This window comes from Octodon degus, unplaced genomic scaffold, assembly GCF_000260255.1.
Source record: "Octodon degus isolate 3935 unplaced genomic scaffold, OctDeg1.0 scaffold00182, whole genome shotgun sequence".
Classification (NCBI taxonomy): domain Eukaryota; kingdom Metazoa; phylum Chordata; class Mammalia; order Rodentia; family Octodontidae; genus Octodon; species Octodon degus.
In genome coordinates, this window is record NW_004524758.1 from 4,220,678 (window position 1) to 4,235,486 (window position 14,809).

At 56.3% G+C, this 14,809-nt stretch overlaps 2 protein-coding genes across 4 annotated transcripts in view; one reads left to right on the top strand and one right to left on the bottom strand.

The window, feature by feature from the left end:
* The window catches only part of LOC101587776 (beta-galactosidase-1-like protein 2), a 30,324-nt gene extending 29,045 nt beyond the window's left edge, over positions 1–1,279 (top strand). For both annotated transcript variants that reach the window (XM_023703830.1, XM_023703829.1), the window contains one exon: positions 207–1,279. In XM_023703830.1, the coding sequence (XP_023559598.1) occupies positions 207–293 (87 nt within the window). In that variant the 3' untranslated portion in view covers positions 294–1,279. The remainder of the gene's footprint in view (positions 1–206) is intronic.
* A 1,840-nt stretch (positions 1,280–3,119) lies between these two features.
* Positions 3,120–14,809, bottom strand: part of B3gat1 (beta-1,3-glucuronyltransferase 1) — a 27,655-nt gene continuing 15,965 nt past the window's right edge. The window contains exons 2-7 of one of the 2 annotated variants that reach the window (XM_023703846.1): positions 12,176–12,265; positions 11,881–12,027; positions 7,486–7,994; positions 6,670–6,966; positions 6,244–6,344; positions 3,120–5,166 (exon numbers count right to left, since the gene is read on the bottom strand). In XM_023703846.1, coding sequence (XP_023559614.1) covers positions 6,258–6,344; positions 6,670–6,966; positions 7,486–7,994; positions 11,881–12,027; positions 12,176–12,179 — 1,044 coding nt within the window. In that variant the 5' untranslated portion in view covers positions 12,180–12,265 and the 3' untranslated portion in view covers positions 3,120–5,166; positions 6,244–6,257. Of the gene's footprint in view, positions 5,221–6,243; positions 6,345–6,669; positions 6,967–7,485; positions 7,995–11,880; positions 12,028–12,175; positions 12,266–14,809 lie in introns of both variants that reach the window. The other variant, XM_023703847.1, reaches the window with a different exon arrangement.

Below are 14,809 nucleotides of genomic sequence, written 5' to 3' on the forward strand. Positions count from 1 at the left end.
TGACCTTCTCTCCACTTCCCTGTGCCGGTCTTCACACCGCTCTCCTCCTGGCATCAAAATGCTGTCCTGGGAGCCTTTGGTCAGGACTGCGGGAGAGGCAGAAGTGGCAGGCAGCCTGCCTCTTCCCTTCCCTTCCAGCCCTGCCACATGACCCCCTGGCCTGGCTCCAGGACAGAGCCTACAGTCCAGCCCTCTCTGCCTCGCAGGTCATTGTTTTCGAGGAGTCCACGGCAGGTCCTGTGGTGCAGCCCACCGACACCCCCCATCTGGGAAGGAACCAGTACATTCACTGATCAGACCCCGTGCATCCTGCCTGGGCTTGCTGCCTCTGCCTCCCTGCAGGGGTGTCCTTAAGAAGCAACCTCAGGGAACCAGGGGCCACGATCGGCCCTTGATCTGAAACCCTGCATCTGGAGGTTCTGAGGAGCACGGTGGAATGGCACAGGGACCCCTGTCCCTAGAGGGCTCCTCAGCCTGGCTTTGTGGCTGGTGCTTAGTACTTCCTTGCCCTCATAGCAAAGGTCTCAGGGACAACTCTGAGGGCTGGGAGTGTTTAGTCAGATGCCAGTGATGAGTGCTGGGCCCCAGACAGGGTGCTGAAGCAGGGGCGCCACCCCGTTCTGGAGTTGAGGCCCTGTTGGTCAGTCTGCTGGACACAGGCATGCTCTCAGTGTCCAGGGCTATGGTTGCACCTCACACAGCCCCTTTCTGTTCCTGAGGCTGTAGGTTTGCTGCCATCTCTAGAGGGGAGGGAAGGAGTCGCACCTGAATTGACTTTGCTTTCTCTCCTGCACCCTTCCTGAGCTGCCTCCACTGGAGAAACAGCATCTTCTCTCTTTCATTCCTACAGTCTCTGCATCTGAGAGGATGACAGAGGATGACTAAACTTAAGAGAAACAGAAGTAACTGCCCACTCTCCTAAGTTAGAAATTATTTCAAGTTGTACTCGATGAGAAGAGTCCTTTGAAGAGAAACGTGGATCCTAGCAGAAAGCACACCCCACACCTGGACTCCAGGCAGGAAATGCAGAGGTCTAGCTGAGTGGCACTGGGCAGTGGCCTCCGGAGCATATCAGGGCAGCCAGAGGTGTACAGGTCTAGCCCAGGTGTTGTCCTTAGCTTGGTGTGTCCCCTGCCCTGGTGATGAGGTTACAGAAGGAAGGTGACCTCTTCGTGCCGCTGTCTCCATGTCCAGATTGGTGGCTTTTTCTCTCAGATTCGGTCTGATGGTTTGCTCAGGTTCATTGTCCTGAATCGCAATAAAGCAATAGAGATGAAACTTCTCCTCTTGCCAGTGTCTTTGCCTTGTCTGTGCCACTCTACGTGGGTGGAGAAGGCAGCTGGGGGCAGGCACGCATTTCTCCACTGGTGCTGGAAGATGCAGATGCCAACCACACCCAGCTGGTGCTGGTCCATACCCCTTGACTGCCTCTGACCGTGGTTCTCCTTGAAATATTACTGGGTTGGAAGGATCACTGAAAAGGAGAGGCGCTAGATCACACCACAGGGCCTGCTGGGCCACAGGCCCGGACCGCCCAAGCCCTTTTCATGCAGGAATACAAACACTCCAATCAGCCAAGAGTGCCGAGTTAGGTTGGAGGTGGGTGGTGGTGGTTTCTTCACAACTACCTCTGACATGAATTGCCTAAAACTCTTATCTTCAGTACTAGTCCAAGGCAGAGGGCACATGCCTTTTGAGCAGAGCTCTCACATGGTGTTGGGAGGGCAGAGAGCCCAACCACGGGGTCCACAGTGGGGGTGCCCTGGTGTGCAGCAGTCACGGGGGCCCAAATGTCTAGCCAGGGTAGAGAAAAGAAGCTTATTAAAGTGAAGGTTTGGACAGTGAATGGAAAGAAGGACAGGGGCATAGTCCTTAATTTTATCCAAACTCGCCAGCTTTTTCTGGGCTCACTGGAATGGCAGGCATTGAGCTAAGATGTGGCTGAGCCCAGGGTTCCTCGGGTATGGTCTGAGTCGCACAGCAGTGTCACAGCGTCACTTTATTGTGCATTACATAGGCGTGTGGTTTCTGCAAAGCTCAACCCTGCCAGGAAATGTGACAGGGGACTGAAACTTGACACCGGGCTTCTTTCCTCTGTCCATACTCACTGTGCGGGGCATACTTGCGAGACCTGTAGCTTTGACCACTGCCTTGACACTGGTATCGTCCAGTGTCCTTCCCCACCCTTGCTCTGAGTGCATGGGCAGCTGGCCTCTCACCGTCCCCTCCACATGTCTAGCAGGCCTCTGGAACAGAATCCCGATCTCCCCCATGCACCCACCCGCGCCTGTCCCATGTCAAGCAGTGGCTATTCTCTTGCGTGCCCTTGATTAGCTTTGGATCTGTGTATCCTCCTCCTAGTCCCTCGGAAGTCCTCCTGGTGCTCAGTCTTAAACACACCTGGCATTAGCCGCCTCTCTCTGCCCTGAGGCTTCTGCCCTCAGAAGGCCCACCTGGGCTACTGTAAGAACTGCCTTCCTGGTGACCCTTGCCTTCACCCTCTGTCAGCACGGGCGGCAGAATGATTCTTCTGGAAAGCAAGCTGGGTCACGCTGTGCCCTGTGCTGAACCCTCCTGTGCCTTGTCTCACCCTCCTGCAGAAACCACAAGTTTTACCCTGGCTCCACAGGGCCCACCACGTGTGCCCACCTCGTCTCCCAGCATGCCTCGGCCCTCCTCCCTTGCTCACCAGAGGCAGCCACTTGATCCTTTGTGCTGAGCTGTGGGCATGCTTAGTGCCCTCCCACCTGCAGAGAGCTCTTTTTCAGGACACTGACCCTGCGAGCTGCATGCGGGATGTGGCTGCTCTGCTCAGAACCACTGTTTTGGGGAGCCCTTTCCAGCCACCCCACACAGACCCTCAGCCTGCTCACTCTGTGCCCCACCCCCAGGACCTCTCCTTGCGGCAGATCACATCGGAAACCTTGGCATGCGTGGGCTGCATCGTGGTGCTAGAGGGTAAGCGACGTGACAAGCAAGGCTGTACTTTCCCACGGCCATGCGCTGGCTTTTAGAACAACACCTGGTCCTAGCAGGCACACTGTGAACATTCGGTGGGTGCCTCAGTCAGTAAGTGGGAATAAAAGTGCAGGGCTGGAAAGGATTCGGACTGTTAAAAATCATATTTGACTTTTAATTTTGAAAACAAATTACAGTTAAATGAAAACGGAGCAGAAGATGCAGCTGCCTGGCTCCTCACTACCCCAGCCTCTGCCGTCAGAACCCTAACCTGGCCTCACTTTGGGGCGGGCTTGCCAGACGGGGGCAGGGAGGGGCCTGGGTCTGGAGAACAGGTGGCTGTTGTGGGCCAGTTCTAATTTATAACAATCTCATCCCAACAAAGAGAAGGCTGCACTCCACCGGGGTTATAATTATAAATAAATATACATGCAGCTAAGAGAGAGGACATTAGGGAAAAACAACCAAACTAGCATCTGGGAAAAAAAAAAAATTCCCATTTTGTCATTCACTGTCAATTTCCTGAAAATGAGACCTGGGTTTTGGCTAAGAAGATGGTCTCAGGCCAGCCACTCTGACTGTGGTGTTCAGGGACAGTCTCCAGGAGTGAGGTGCAGAGTGCTCAGATGTAAATTCACTCACTGGTGGCTACCCTGTGCCCACCTGCTCCCTCTCCTGTGCCCCCTTACTTGGTGCCAAGTGGTCTGTTTCCAAGGGTAGAGGCTGGGGAAGATGTCCTGCGAGGTGGCTCTGGATCTGACTCCAGCAGGCGAGCTGGTGAGCACGGTGGACCTTGAAGTCCACTTCCAGATGAGCGACCAGTATTACGCTCTGAATATTTGGTCTCTGGCCTGATTCCCATTGTCCACCCAGGATGGTCTCAGCGGCCTGCAAACCTGTCCTGTGAGTTTTAATGGAGTAGGGGCTGTTAGCAGTTGAAAAATAAACACCTCTTCAGGGGGTTTGCGCCCTTTCCTTTTCCTCCACTTAGGAGAAAAATTGTGCTTCCAACCCTGCAGGAGCATGCGCTAGATCACACCACAGGGCCTGCTGGGCCACAGGCCCGGACCGTCTAGCGCCGCCCAGTGGGCGCAGCTGCTCGCTGCACACTGTTCTCACGGGGTGGGGTGGGGGAGAGGGCAGCTGGGCGTGAGGCAGGCTGGCTCTGCACGTTCCCAGCTTAAGGAGAAGTGAGATTTTCTTTCCTATTTTTTTAAAATATAGAATGATTTCAAAGCAATGTGTGCTCTGGGCTCCTCTCAATGTTCGCCAGAAACCTGCCCGCTTTTCTTCAATCCTGCCGCCATTCCCGCTTACACCCACACACCACGGCGGGGCCCGGAGGACCTGAGGGCTGCTCTCGCCTTCCTCTGCTTTCTGGCCCAAGGAGCTCTTGCCTGCCCACTGCTGCTCACTCCAGCCCTGAGGTCTGAAGGGTCGAAGCTCCAGGAAGTGGAGCTCTCCCCCTTCTGGGTCCTGGCCAGGCAAGCAGCTTCTCAGTCCAGATTTGTGGGAGGCAGTGTGTGGACAGTGGGGTCGTGTGGTTCTGGGTGCAGGTCGGCAGTGACCTGTGCTGGCTCTGGGCCACCTCCTTGCCAGTACTGGAGGAGAAGGCTTGAGGGAAGTGGGCAAGAGGAAGGGGTTCCACTCCCGTCGCAGCCTGAGGTACAGGCGGGGGACTTCCGGCAGGCCCAAGCTCCCCATGCAGAGCTGGCTGCCAGTGGGATCGAAGACCGCCTGCTGCTCTGTAAACATGGACCAGAAGAGCCAGAGGTATGTCTGATTTGGGAGCAGGGCTCAGGAAGAGGTGCCAAGGATGGGTGTGGGCACAGGTGGTGCCCCGGGGCTGCTCTTCGTACCCCCTGGCTGCTCAGCCTCTGTGGTCGTGGAGAGGCCTGGACGCAGCGAGGGCAGCATCCCCTTGGCTGTGGTCTTCCCTCCTCCCTCCAGTCCCACAGGGCTGCCCAGGACCTGTCAGTATGGGGAGCTAATCGAGAGTGTGCTGGATGCCAGCGCTGCTTGCAGCTGCATCCCCAGCCATGGTCTCTCAAGTCCTGGGTCGTGTCGGATGGAGAGAACAGGTCTGGGGGTTCTGTGCTTAAATTCTCTGTCTTTTGTCCTGGCATCAGGCTGGGCTCTCCGAGAGGTCCCTGGAATATCAAGGAGGTGATGGTGCTTCCTCAGGAGTCTGCCATCGAGGTCCAGCAGCTGTGGGGAGAGGACGGAGGCGGAGAACAGGGTCTGAGGCTGAGGAGGAGGCCCCTGTGGGGCAGAGAAAAAACCAGAGGGGTCAGCATGGGTAGGGTCGGAGAGGGCACAGCTGGCATGCTGGGGCTCAGTTTGGAGCCCCAGGTAGGGCCTCTGGAGTATACCCTGCCTGAGCCCTCTCTGGGGTCTTTTCAGGGACAGTGAAGAAGGTTCTCCAGTGACTACATGAGGGAGGGTGCTGGGGACAAGGGTCTGATACTGGTCATTATATGTAGCACTGGCCCAGGTGACGTCATGGGGGAGAAACAGGCAGAATGAAGCCTCCAGCTCCTGTGGGCAGGGAGGCTGAGGTATCCTGGCCGAGGACTGCTGTCCACCTACTGTCGGAGCTCCAGCCTTTGCCTGCACAACCTAGAGAAGGGAGCCATGCAATGCACTTTCATGAGGCGGGGCAAGGGCGCAGAAAAGCCCCCAGGAAGTCATGGCCCAGCCATTCGGCAGCACGGCTCACTCAGGTCACTGTTGGCTGAGAGCCACAGGGTCACTGGCAGGAGCAGGCTCGTGACAGAAGGGCATCCAGAGGGCAGAGGCAACCTCAGGACAGAAGTGCTAAGCCAGTTTGAGTGGCAGCCCCTTGCCTTGGGCTGGGACAGTCAAGTGAAGAAGGTGCTGCCATGGCAAACCCCCGCGGACTGAGCTCTGTGGGGGAGACCTGGGACCTGGTCGTTAGGCGGGTGGGCAGGAGAGGAGCTCCAGCCACACCTCCTGCTCTCTTGCTCACATTTAGCCCCGTCTTCCCACAAAGGGCAAGAGGAGGAAGGCTGAAGCAGGAGGACCACGAGTGTGAGCCCTGCCTATGCAGCATAGTGACCCAGGGACGCGGCCTCACGGTGCAGAGGGTCAGGGTGCAGCGCGCCCTCTGTCTCTCTCTCTGTCTCTGTCTCTCTGTCTCTGTCTCTCTCTCTGTCTCTCTCTCTCTCTCTCTCTCTCTCTCTCTCACACACACACACACACACAGAGCACTGAAGAGCCCCAGTACCACACCGCCTAGCTCTGGCCTGGCTCCTGCCCCCCTACCTGTATCCTGAGGCTCAGATCTCCACCGAGGGGTCAGTGAAGCCCTTCTTCCCCTCGTTCACAAGCACTGGCTTTTCTGTGCGTGTGTGCCAGACCAGGATCTGTGTCCAGAAACAGGAAACGAAGTGGGGCAGGTTCCAGACCTCACCCGACACCCCCCTGCTCCCTCCCACCCTTCAGTATTTCTCCTGCCCCTCCCTCCCTTTTTGCCCTTGTTCCATCAAGAGTTCTTGGTTGTTCTGTCTTTCTACCCGCCCCTCCTTCCTGTCATTTGTGCATGTGATGCATTCAAAGTATCTGTTGCACAGAAGAAATCTACAACTATGGAACATAGACAAGTTCCAAGATTTCCCAAGTGTTTGTACATGAGGGCATGTACGTATGCACACGTGTGTATGTGTACGCCTGCCCTGAGAGGGGCCCTACCTTGGTGCAGTTGGCTGCCTTGGGCTCCAGGTCATTGAGGGTGACGAGTTCTCGAAGCAGGCTACTTTCCTGGTAGCCTCCCTTCACGCCACGCAGTTTGAAGTAGGCCTGGCTTCGCTGCAGGATGAGCCGCAGGTTGACCGCAAATCCAGCCATGTCAATTGCAAAAGGTCTATGCGGGTCGAACACTGTCTTCCAGCCAACCACCTTCCCTGCCCCGTTCACCCGGGGGGCCTCGTAGCGAAGGCCACCAACAAAAGCAACGGGCCACACGGACACCCTTCTGGTGCTGCGCATCTACATGGGAGAAGGCAGAGTCAGGACAGCTCATCTGCTAACAGGAATGGCACCCATCTTCCACAGGGGACCAGAGAATCTGCAGCCTCGTGTCCTACCCCACTGCAAGCACCGTCCCCAGGATGGACCCCCGAAGGACCTCTATTAGGCTACCAGCAAGCCCTGGGTGGCAGACGTGGTGCTTGCCTCCAGGACATGACCCTGCTGCTGTTTGGTCCTAGACAAGACTCTTGGTCCCCCGTGAAAAGAAAATACTCGGCCCCTCCTCCAGACACGCACAGCTCCTGAAGGAGGGTGCTCAGACCGCGCCCAGGAGCAGATTCTGGTCACCACACTGAACATCCCCACTCAGAACATTCTGGACAGTGCCTCTCGGTCAGGACACTCATTGGGAGAGTGGTAACCCTACAGGCAGGCTTCACCCCTTTCCTTGGTTCTCTGCGTGTGCACAGACCCTCCCCTCAGGGACTCCCCTCTCTCCAGGCCCCTCCTGGCTGGCCAGCCCTCCTCAGCTCGCACCTCCTCGAAGAGCTCCAGGCTATAGGTGTTGTCATCATCTGCAAAATATACCACCCCAGGCTGCGTGGAGTTCCGTGGGAAGGTCTCCCGCAGCCAGCGCAGGGCCAGGTTGCGCTGCATGGTGCCCCGCGGGATGCGTGGGTCTCGGGCGTCACCACGCAGCTTGTAGTTGCGGGGCGTCTCCACGTGTAGGTGCGTGTAGTTGAGGCCCGTGTCGCGTAGCAGGCGTGCAGTCAGTGGCGTGCGGCGCGGCGCGTCCTCCACCACCAGCCAGTGCAGGTTGGGCACGTGCAGCAGCGTGTTGGCCATGCGTGTGAGCTCAGCTTTCTGCACTGGCCGGCTGTAGGTGGGTGTCACCACGTGGATGGTCGGCAGCGTGTCAGACCATGGTGGCGGCCTCGTGTACACATACTCCGTGCGCACAACCTCCACAATGTCACGGTCAGACATGCAGTACTCCCTGGGGTCTGCGCCCACAGGTGCCTCTCGCCTCGGGTCGCCGGCCTCATCTGCAGGGTTGGAGAAAAGCAGTGTGGTTATAGAAGCCCTAACCTGGTCCCTGCCAGAGATCCAGGGTGCAGGGCAGCACCCTGGGAAGGCAGCCCTGTTTTCTGTCCCAGGGTGGCATCAGAGCCCTGCCCATCTGCTGGTCACGTGAGAGCTAAGGCTAAAATTGTCCCACCGCTAGTTCAGGCAGCTGGCCACACTCCAACCTTGTATCCTCGGCTTTCGAGTGCACCAGGTTTGCCATGACAAAATTCCTGGCCCTCTCCTCCCCAGTGCCCCCAAATGTGGTAGAGCTGGCTGAACTGCACAGTGACACTGCCATGTCGGTGGGTGTCACAAGGTCAGAGCAGAGTGGTTATAGCACATAGTAACCCCCAAGGGAACCTGAAGTGAGCTGCCCCAGATTTTTCTCAGACTCTAGGCAGGTGGGGCTGCTCCGTCCTGGCATTATGTAATCGAGTCTTTGACTCTCCACACAGAACTTAATGTTGAGCTGCATCATTTGATCCCACTGGCTTTTGATTGCACTTTCTGGGGGTAACCTGCCTCTGCTTGGGGACAGCTTTAGCAGCCAAGGTTTCCTTACATATTAGACATTTTCACCTTGGGGAATCCAGCAGTCATGCTAAGAGGAGCCATGAAGGGCCCCTGCACAGATGGTGTGGCCCACGACCTGCCATCATAGCAGGGAGGCAGCAGGCAGGGGACAGACCTAGCAGCCTGGAAGCCCACGCTCAGGTCCTGCCCTTCTCTCGCAAGCTGTGTGCTCGTGAGCAAGTCGCTGAGCTTCTGGCACCTCATTTCAGGAGCTCTTAACAGCATCTACACTACTGAGTTATGCGGCGGGTGCATGAGTCAACACGCATTCTGGGCTCAGGGCGCTGCCAGGTATGGGCAGGACCACTTCCTCGTGTGTAGGATGCTAGCTGCCCTCCTTCCTCCTGGCTCCATGTGGCTAAAAGAGGGTGCCAAGAGCATGGCCACACAGAGGGCGCTGGGTTCAGCGCTTCTGTCCCACCCTCCAGCCCACCACTCTTCTGGAAGCTTGCAGGGTGCCTAGGTCACACCCTGAAGAGGAGCTGCTCTTGTGCTTAGCAGCCAGCACCCAGCTACCTGGGCAACAGGCAGGGTGCAGGGGAGAGGAGGGCTGGGATGGGGAGCAGCACAGATGCAGCTCATCAAAAGAGGCTCTCTGGAGGAACTCTGGATCAAACTGACAAGAGAACATGGTTGAAGAACGCTATATGCTCGAGATTCTGACTAGGATATAAGGTTTAATTCATCCTGCAGTCAAAAAAGGAAACAGAGGTCTGGGGAGGAGATTTATTTATTTATTTATATGTATTTTGTACAGAGTCTAAAGGGTCTCACTACACAGATCAGACTCGTAGTGATCCTCCTACTTTCAGCCTCCCAAGCACTGGAATTATAGGCGAGTGCAACCACACCCAGTCTCAATCACCATCTCACTGCGCCCTAGGGATGAGGCCTGCACAGCACGCCAGGGATCAAACCTGGTCCCTAAGCCTGCCTAAGCAGGTGCTTTAATCCACTGAGCTATCTGGTGGGCCCACTGGGGAGATTTAGAGCAGTTTGCCCACACTGTGCTGTCCAGGTCACCCCAAGAAGCACAGGTGTGTGCCGGGAAAGAGCTCATGTGCTAGGACTCAGCCTGCACCCCACCCTTCCCACTGGCCTCACTGGAAGGCCAGTTGCTGCACCTCTGAGTCCTGAAGGCCTGCTTATGACCCTCCCTCCATTCAACCGCAGGATCCACTCGCTCTATCCATCCCGGCAGGCCCTGGGGAGGCAGGGTGCAGAGCTACCACCTTCAGGCATAACACCAGCACTTAATGAAACAGCCAGGTTTCTCTGACCCTAGTTCTGCCAACGGACTCAAATGTGTAGCAGTTTAACCCCTCTGGCATGATGTACTTTCAGGATAACCATGATTCTCAACTGACAGGCACCAGTGAGAGGCGCTGAAGTCAGAAGCAGAGAAACCTTCAGGGGAGAGGCCCAAAGTACCCAGTATGGGCAGGGGGGCTGCAGCAATCCTGAGCGTGGCCTTGCCTCAAGAAAACTACAGGGACTGCAGGACTTTTGCAGGGCCTGCTGTAGAACTTCATGGAGCAGCAGTGACTGCTGCATGGATGTAGTGTGCATCTGAATCACTTGGTGACAGGAGAGTCCCAGGCCCAACTCCAGAGCTACCTTGTCTGTCACTGGGATGGGCTCAGAGCCTTCTTGTTTTTATGCTCCCATTAAGACGATGATACCCTGAGGTGGGAGCAGAGCTCAGTGATACAGCTCTTGCCTAGCATGTGTGAGGCCCCTGGTTCCATCCCCAGCATTTTATTAAAAGAAAAAGAAAAAGGAAAAGGATAGTAGACATTGTAAGGGGAGAGTTGTACTTGCTTGGTGTTCGTCCCCAAGGGTCGGCCAAATAGCTCAGCGGATTAAAACTCCTGCAAGCAGGTACAGGGGCTGGGGTTCGATCCCCAGGCCTGCTGTGCCGGCCCCACCCCCAGGGTGCACTGAGATGGCAATTGAGACTGGGTGTGGTGGTGCGCACCTGTAATCCCAGTTCTTGGGAGGCTTTGAACAGGCAGATCACTATGAGTCCGATCTAGTAGTGAGACACTGAACACCCTGTAGGCCCCCCCCCAAAAATAAAAAATATTCATCCTCCAAAGCATGGGACTAAAGGCTGAGGAGTGAGGGCAGTGAGCAGTGGGGCATGTGGAAGGTGCTGGAGGGCAGGGAGCCCTGGTATGAGAGAGAACAGCCACCTCGAGGCTCAGGACCAGGAGAAGGGGCTCAGTCCTGGTGCTACCTGGCAGGACTCTGGCCAGATCCAAGCCTCTTAAACAGGAAAAGGGGAAGCATAACACTCTCTGAAAGGTTTAAAACACAGTGCAGATACAGAGACCCTCTCTCAAAAAGTAAAGGGCTAGGGATAAAGTTCAGTGTAAAGGGCCTGGCTTTGCTCCTTACTATACAGCAGACTTCACAGCATAGCTTTTGGCTAAGATCAAGTGCATAGCTGAGTCTCTAGAATGCTGGGGACCCTGGGGTCTATCTCCAGTCTTGTAAAAATGCAGAGAACAAGAACTTCATCCCTGCTGAAGGCCGCAACCTCTCTCCCTCCTTCCCATCTGCTGCTTGTGGTCTGCTCCTTGTATGTGGTAAGACTGTACGCAAACTGCATGTGTGTGCATTGATCCTGCTTTCTAAAATTTTTCTATAATCTATGCCATGGTGTGTCAGGGCCTTGCAGACCTGAGAAGGGTGCCACTCAGGGGCACTGATTTCTAGTAACAGATGTGTTTCTGCCCAAAACACATCTCTCAAATGCAAATGAGCCAACCTAGAACCCTTGCCCCAAAGCACCACCTTCTCAAATGCAAACAACAGGCTAATCTTCCCTGCCTTGAATCTCCCCACAGCCAATACCAGATGATTAGAAACCACCTCAGGTCTGAGAACCCATGGAAATGACTCAAATGTTCTACTTCCAAGCCTGTTTGGATGCTTTCTCGGCCCTTTCCTTCCTGCAGAAGCTGCGATAGAGGCTTCGCCTGCCGCCCTCCTCCAGGTCGGCCCCCGGCTGCCCAGGGCTTGCCCTTGGGCCTGCAGAGCATGCTTCTTCTCCTTGGAAACTGAGAATAACAAATTCTTTCAAGGTCTTGCTGTGCTAAATTAAAACAAGTCCCAGGTGCATTTTAAAACCACACGTGTGGAGCTTTTTTACCAGATTCTCAGAGGGGCAGGAGACCCCAGGAGGGTAATGAGACCCGGCTGCCCTCTTAGCTGCTCAGTGCCCCACCGCTAGACGCTGTCCTCGGATCAGGGCAGCGGTGCAGGGGCAGGGCAGGCATGGCTTACCCCTGTGCACGGCGAGCAGGGGCGCAAGGGTGGTCTGGTGCCACACGGTGATGAGAAGCGTCCAGGGCAGCACGATGAGGACGATTGCGAGGATGTCCCGTCGTTTCGGCATCTCCAAGGCTGGCTGCACCCACAGCTCCTCATTACCTGAGTGGCAGTAAGGTCAGGAGAGGGGTGGCCACAGGGCAGCGGCAGCAAAGGGGAGAAAAGAACAGGCACGGGCCGCCGGCCAGGCATGCAGAGGACAGGGAAGCCGAGCGCGGGCCAGCAGGTCTTACCAGCGCTCACAACCCACCCATTGCGGAAGCAGGGCTGGAGAATCCTGGCCGAGGAGTCTGACGGGTGGTTCTGCAGGGCAGGGTCAGGAGCCCTCCGAAGTGGACACCTGCAAGAGAGTAGCACGGGATGGCAGAGACCTGGGCACGGGCCCTGGCTTCCACAGACTCCTGCTGCCATTTCCCTCTGCCCGCCTGGGTGGATGGGCTGTGCCTCTGTCACTGGTCCCAGGTGGAGCAATGCCATACTCCAGAGACAGCTGCCTGGTTGCTGGTCCTTCTGCCCACGAGCTGCTCGGCTTTTGCCAGGTGCCACAGTTTTCTCATCCTTAAAGTTGGGCCCCTACTTGCCAAGGTTGTTCTCAGAGTTAAACATTGCCAGTTGCCCCTGTTATCAGTGCATGAGAAACCAAGCTACTCTGATGTCCTGGGGGACCTTTCAAGGCCTGGGGAGTGGGTTGGGATGGGAACCCCTCCTTTAAGGGGAAGGAGGGTGTACCAGGCCCTGGGAGGAACCAGTACAAGTCCTTGCCCCCACCACGGTCTATGGGAAATTCTTGGGGAAATCTGACTGGGGCTGGGTAGCAACAGGAATGGGGGTACCCCTGCAGCTGCTAGGCCTTTGGAAGACACTTCTCGGAAATAGCAGATGCAGAGCCCCAGAAAAGGCACTCTGGCAGGGAGAATGTGCCACTCGAATGTGCTCAGTTCGGCTGGCAGCCACCCGCTCCAGGACTTACATTTCTGGTGGCAAGGAGGCTAAGTGTAGCGAGGCCACGGCCACTTGCCACTTGTCACATCCCCTTCCTCTCTTGCCCTCATGTCCAAGCTGAGCTATGCAGCTGCAGCTGGGGTCTGCTGGGTGGGAGAGAAGGCAGCCGAGGGCGCCCGGCCAGCCCTTGAAGCACTGCCACCCACAGTGCCCAGCGGCTCCAGCCCCAGCCTGCACAGGCTCGTCTCCAGCCCAGTGGAGAGGCATGCCCGCAAAGAGCTTCTGTCCTCCTCCTCTCAGTCTCCGTTGGTTCTGAGGCTAGCTGGAAGATCCAGGTCTGCCTCCCAGTATACAGAGAGCCCGTCCTCCCTGGTCCTTGTCTCGGGGCCCAAGAAATTTATATTTGTAATGCCACAGAAAGTTATTAGGATTCTAGTGAATTCCAATCTACCACACTCAGTGCAATCCACGGTGGGAATAAAGACACCAAGGCGTATTTGTAGTTATGGGGAGCCGAGGGGTCCTAAGCGCAGCTATGATGGTGGCAGTCCGAACAAAGACCTCAACCCAGGGCCAAAGCCAGGTCTTTATAATTCGTGGAGAAAAGAGTGGCTTGAGCATGAGTGAGTGAGAGTGGTGGGGAGCGGGTGAGTGCTATCAGCTGGGCTAGGTGCGAGGCCTGAGATCACCTCTGTACTCTGCAGAGGGAATAATCTGCATAATACAACTGAGAGGATCTAGTGTGTTAAGGCTGGTGGTGCAGCTCTGATGTGTGATCTTCCAAGCCCCAGGGAGTCGTAGCCTCTCTCTCAAGGCTCAGGCCCAGCCTGCAGAGTGAAGCACTGGCTCTTTGTCCTGTCTTGTCTGGGCTCACACAAGAGAGCAGCAGGTGGGGCTTCCAGGGAAGCACGCCGGCAGTCAGCACCTTAGCGAGGCCCATACGCATTGCACAGAGCCAGCTGAAGAGATAAGGACAACGTCCTAGCCCGCTCTGTACAATAGGGTCAAACTCAGCCAAAATGGGGACAACTGCCTCGCTTTTAAGGGGAGTCCGCCCAGTGCTCCTGCATACCAGGGCACAGCAGAGTTGCTTTGCCTGCCCGCCCTTCCCACCAAAGGCCCAGTGCCTCCTGTCTGCGGACAGATGTGGCAGGCACCCTTCATTCCCTAGGGTGGAGGGCACAAGGGGCTGTCATGGACAGCGCTAGGAGGGACCCTCCACAAGGGGGGCTGCTGCTCTGCCTGGATGCGGCGTCTCCTGGCCTGGCATGGCAAGTGACACGGCCCGGCACCCACACCAAGCTCATGAGGGTCCTGTGTGAGGCACAGTGACCTCATGCCACACCCTCTGGATAAAGGTCCTGCCCCTCTCGCCCAGGCCACTGGCAGGCTGCACAGGGCCTGTGTCAAGGCTACATCCTGGCTGGCATGATTTTAGGGCACATCTTATGAAGTGCTACAGTCTGGGTCTTGGTTGTCTCCTCTGCAACTGTTTTGGAAGCTGAAAGTTGTTGTGACAATGCCCACAGAGGCACTGTAGAGAAAAGATTTGGTCATTCAGAGGGCTGGTGCCACTTTCCCAGGAGTAGGTTTATTCTCTCCAGAGCAGGATGTCATAAGGCAAGGCATACCTCCTGTGCCATCTGCTCTCGGCCTGCTTCCTGCTCCTCTGCTTTTTGCCATGGCCTGGAGCAGCACAAAGCCTGTCCTGGTGCCTGGTCTTGGGCTTCACCCTCCAGAACTCTGAGCCAAAGGTACATCTTTCTTCTGTTTACTACCGCAGATCAGCTGTCTGTTATAGCAGCAGCATGTACTGTGACAGGAAGGCTGTGCCTGTCTGGGCCTTCTCAAATATCTAGGAAGAAGCTGGGTGCACACCTGTAATCCCAGCACTTGGGAGGCTGAAGCAAGAGGATTGTTGTGAGTTTGAGACCAGCCTGGG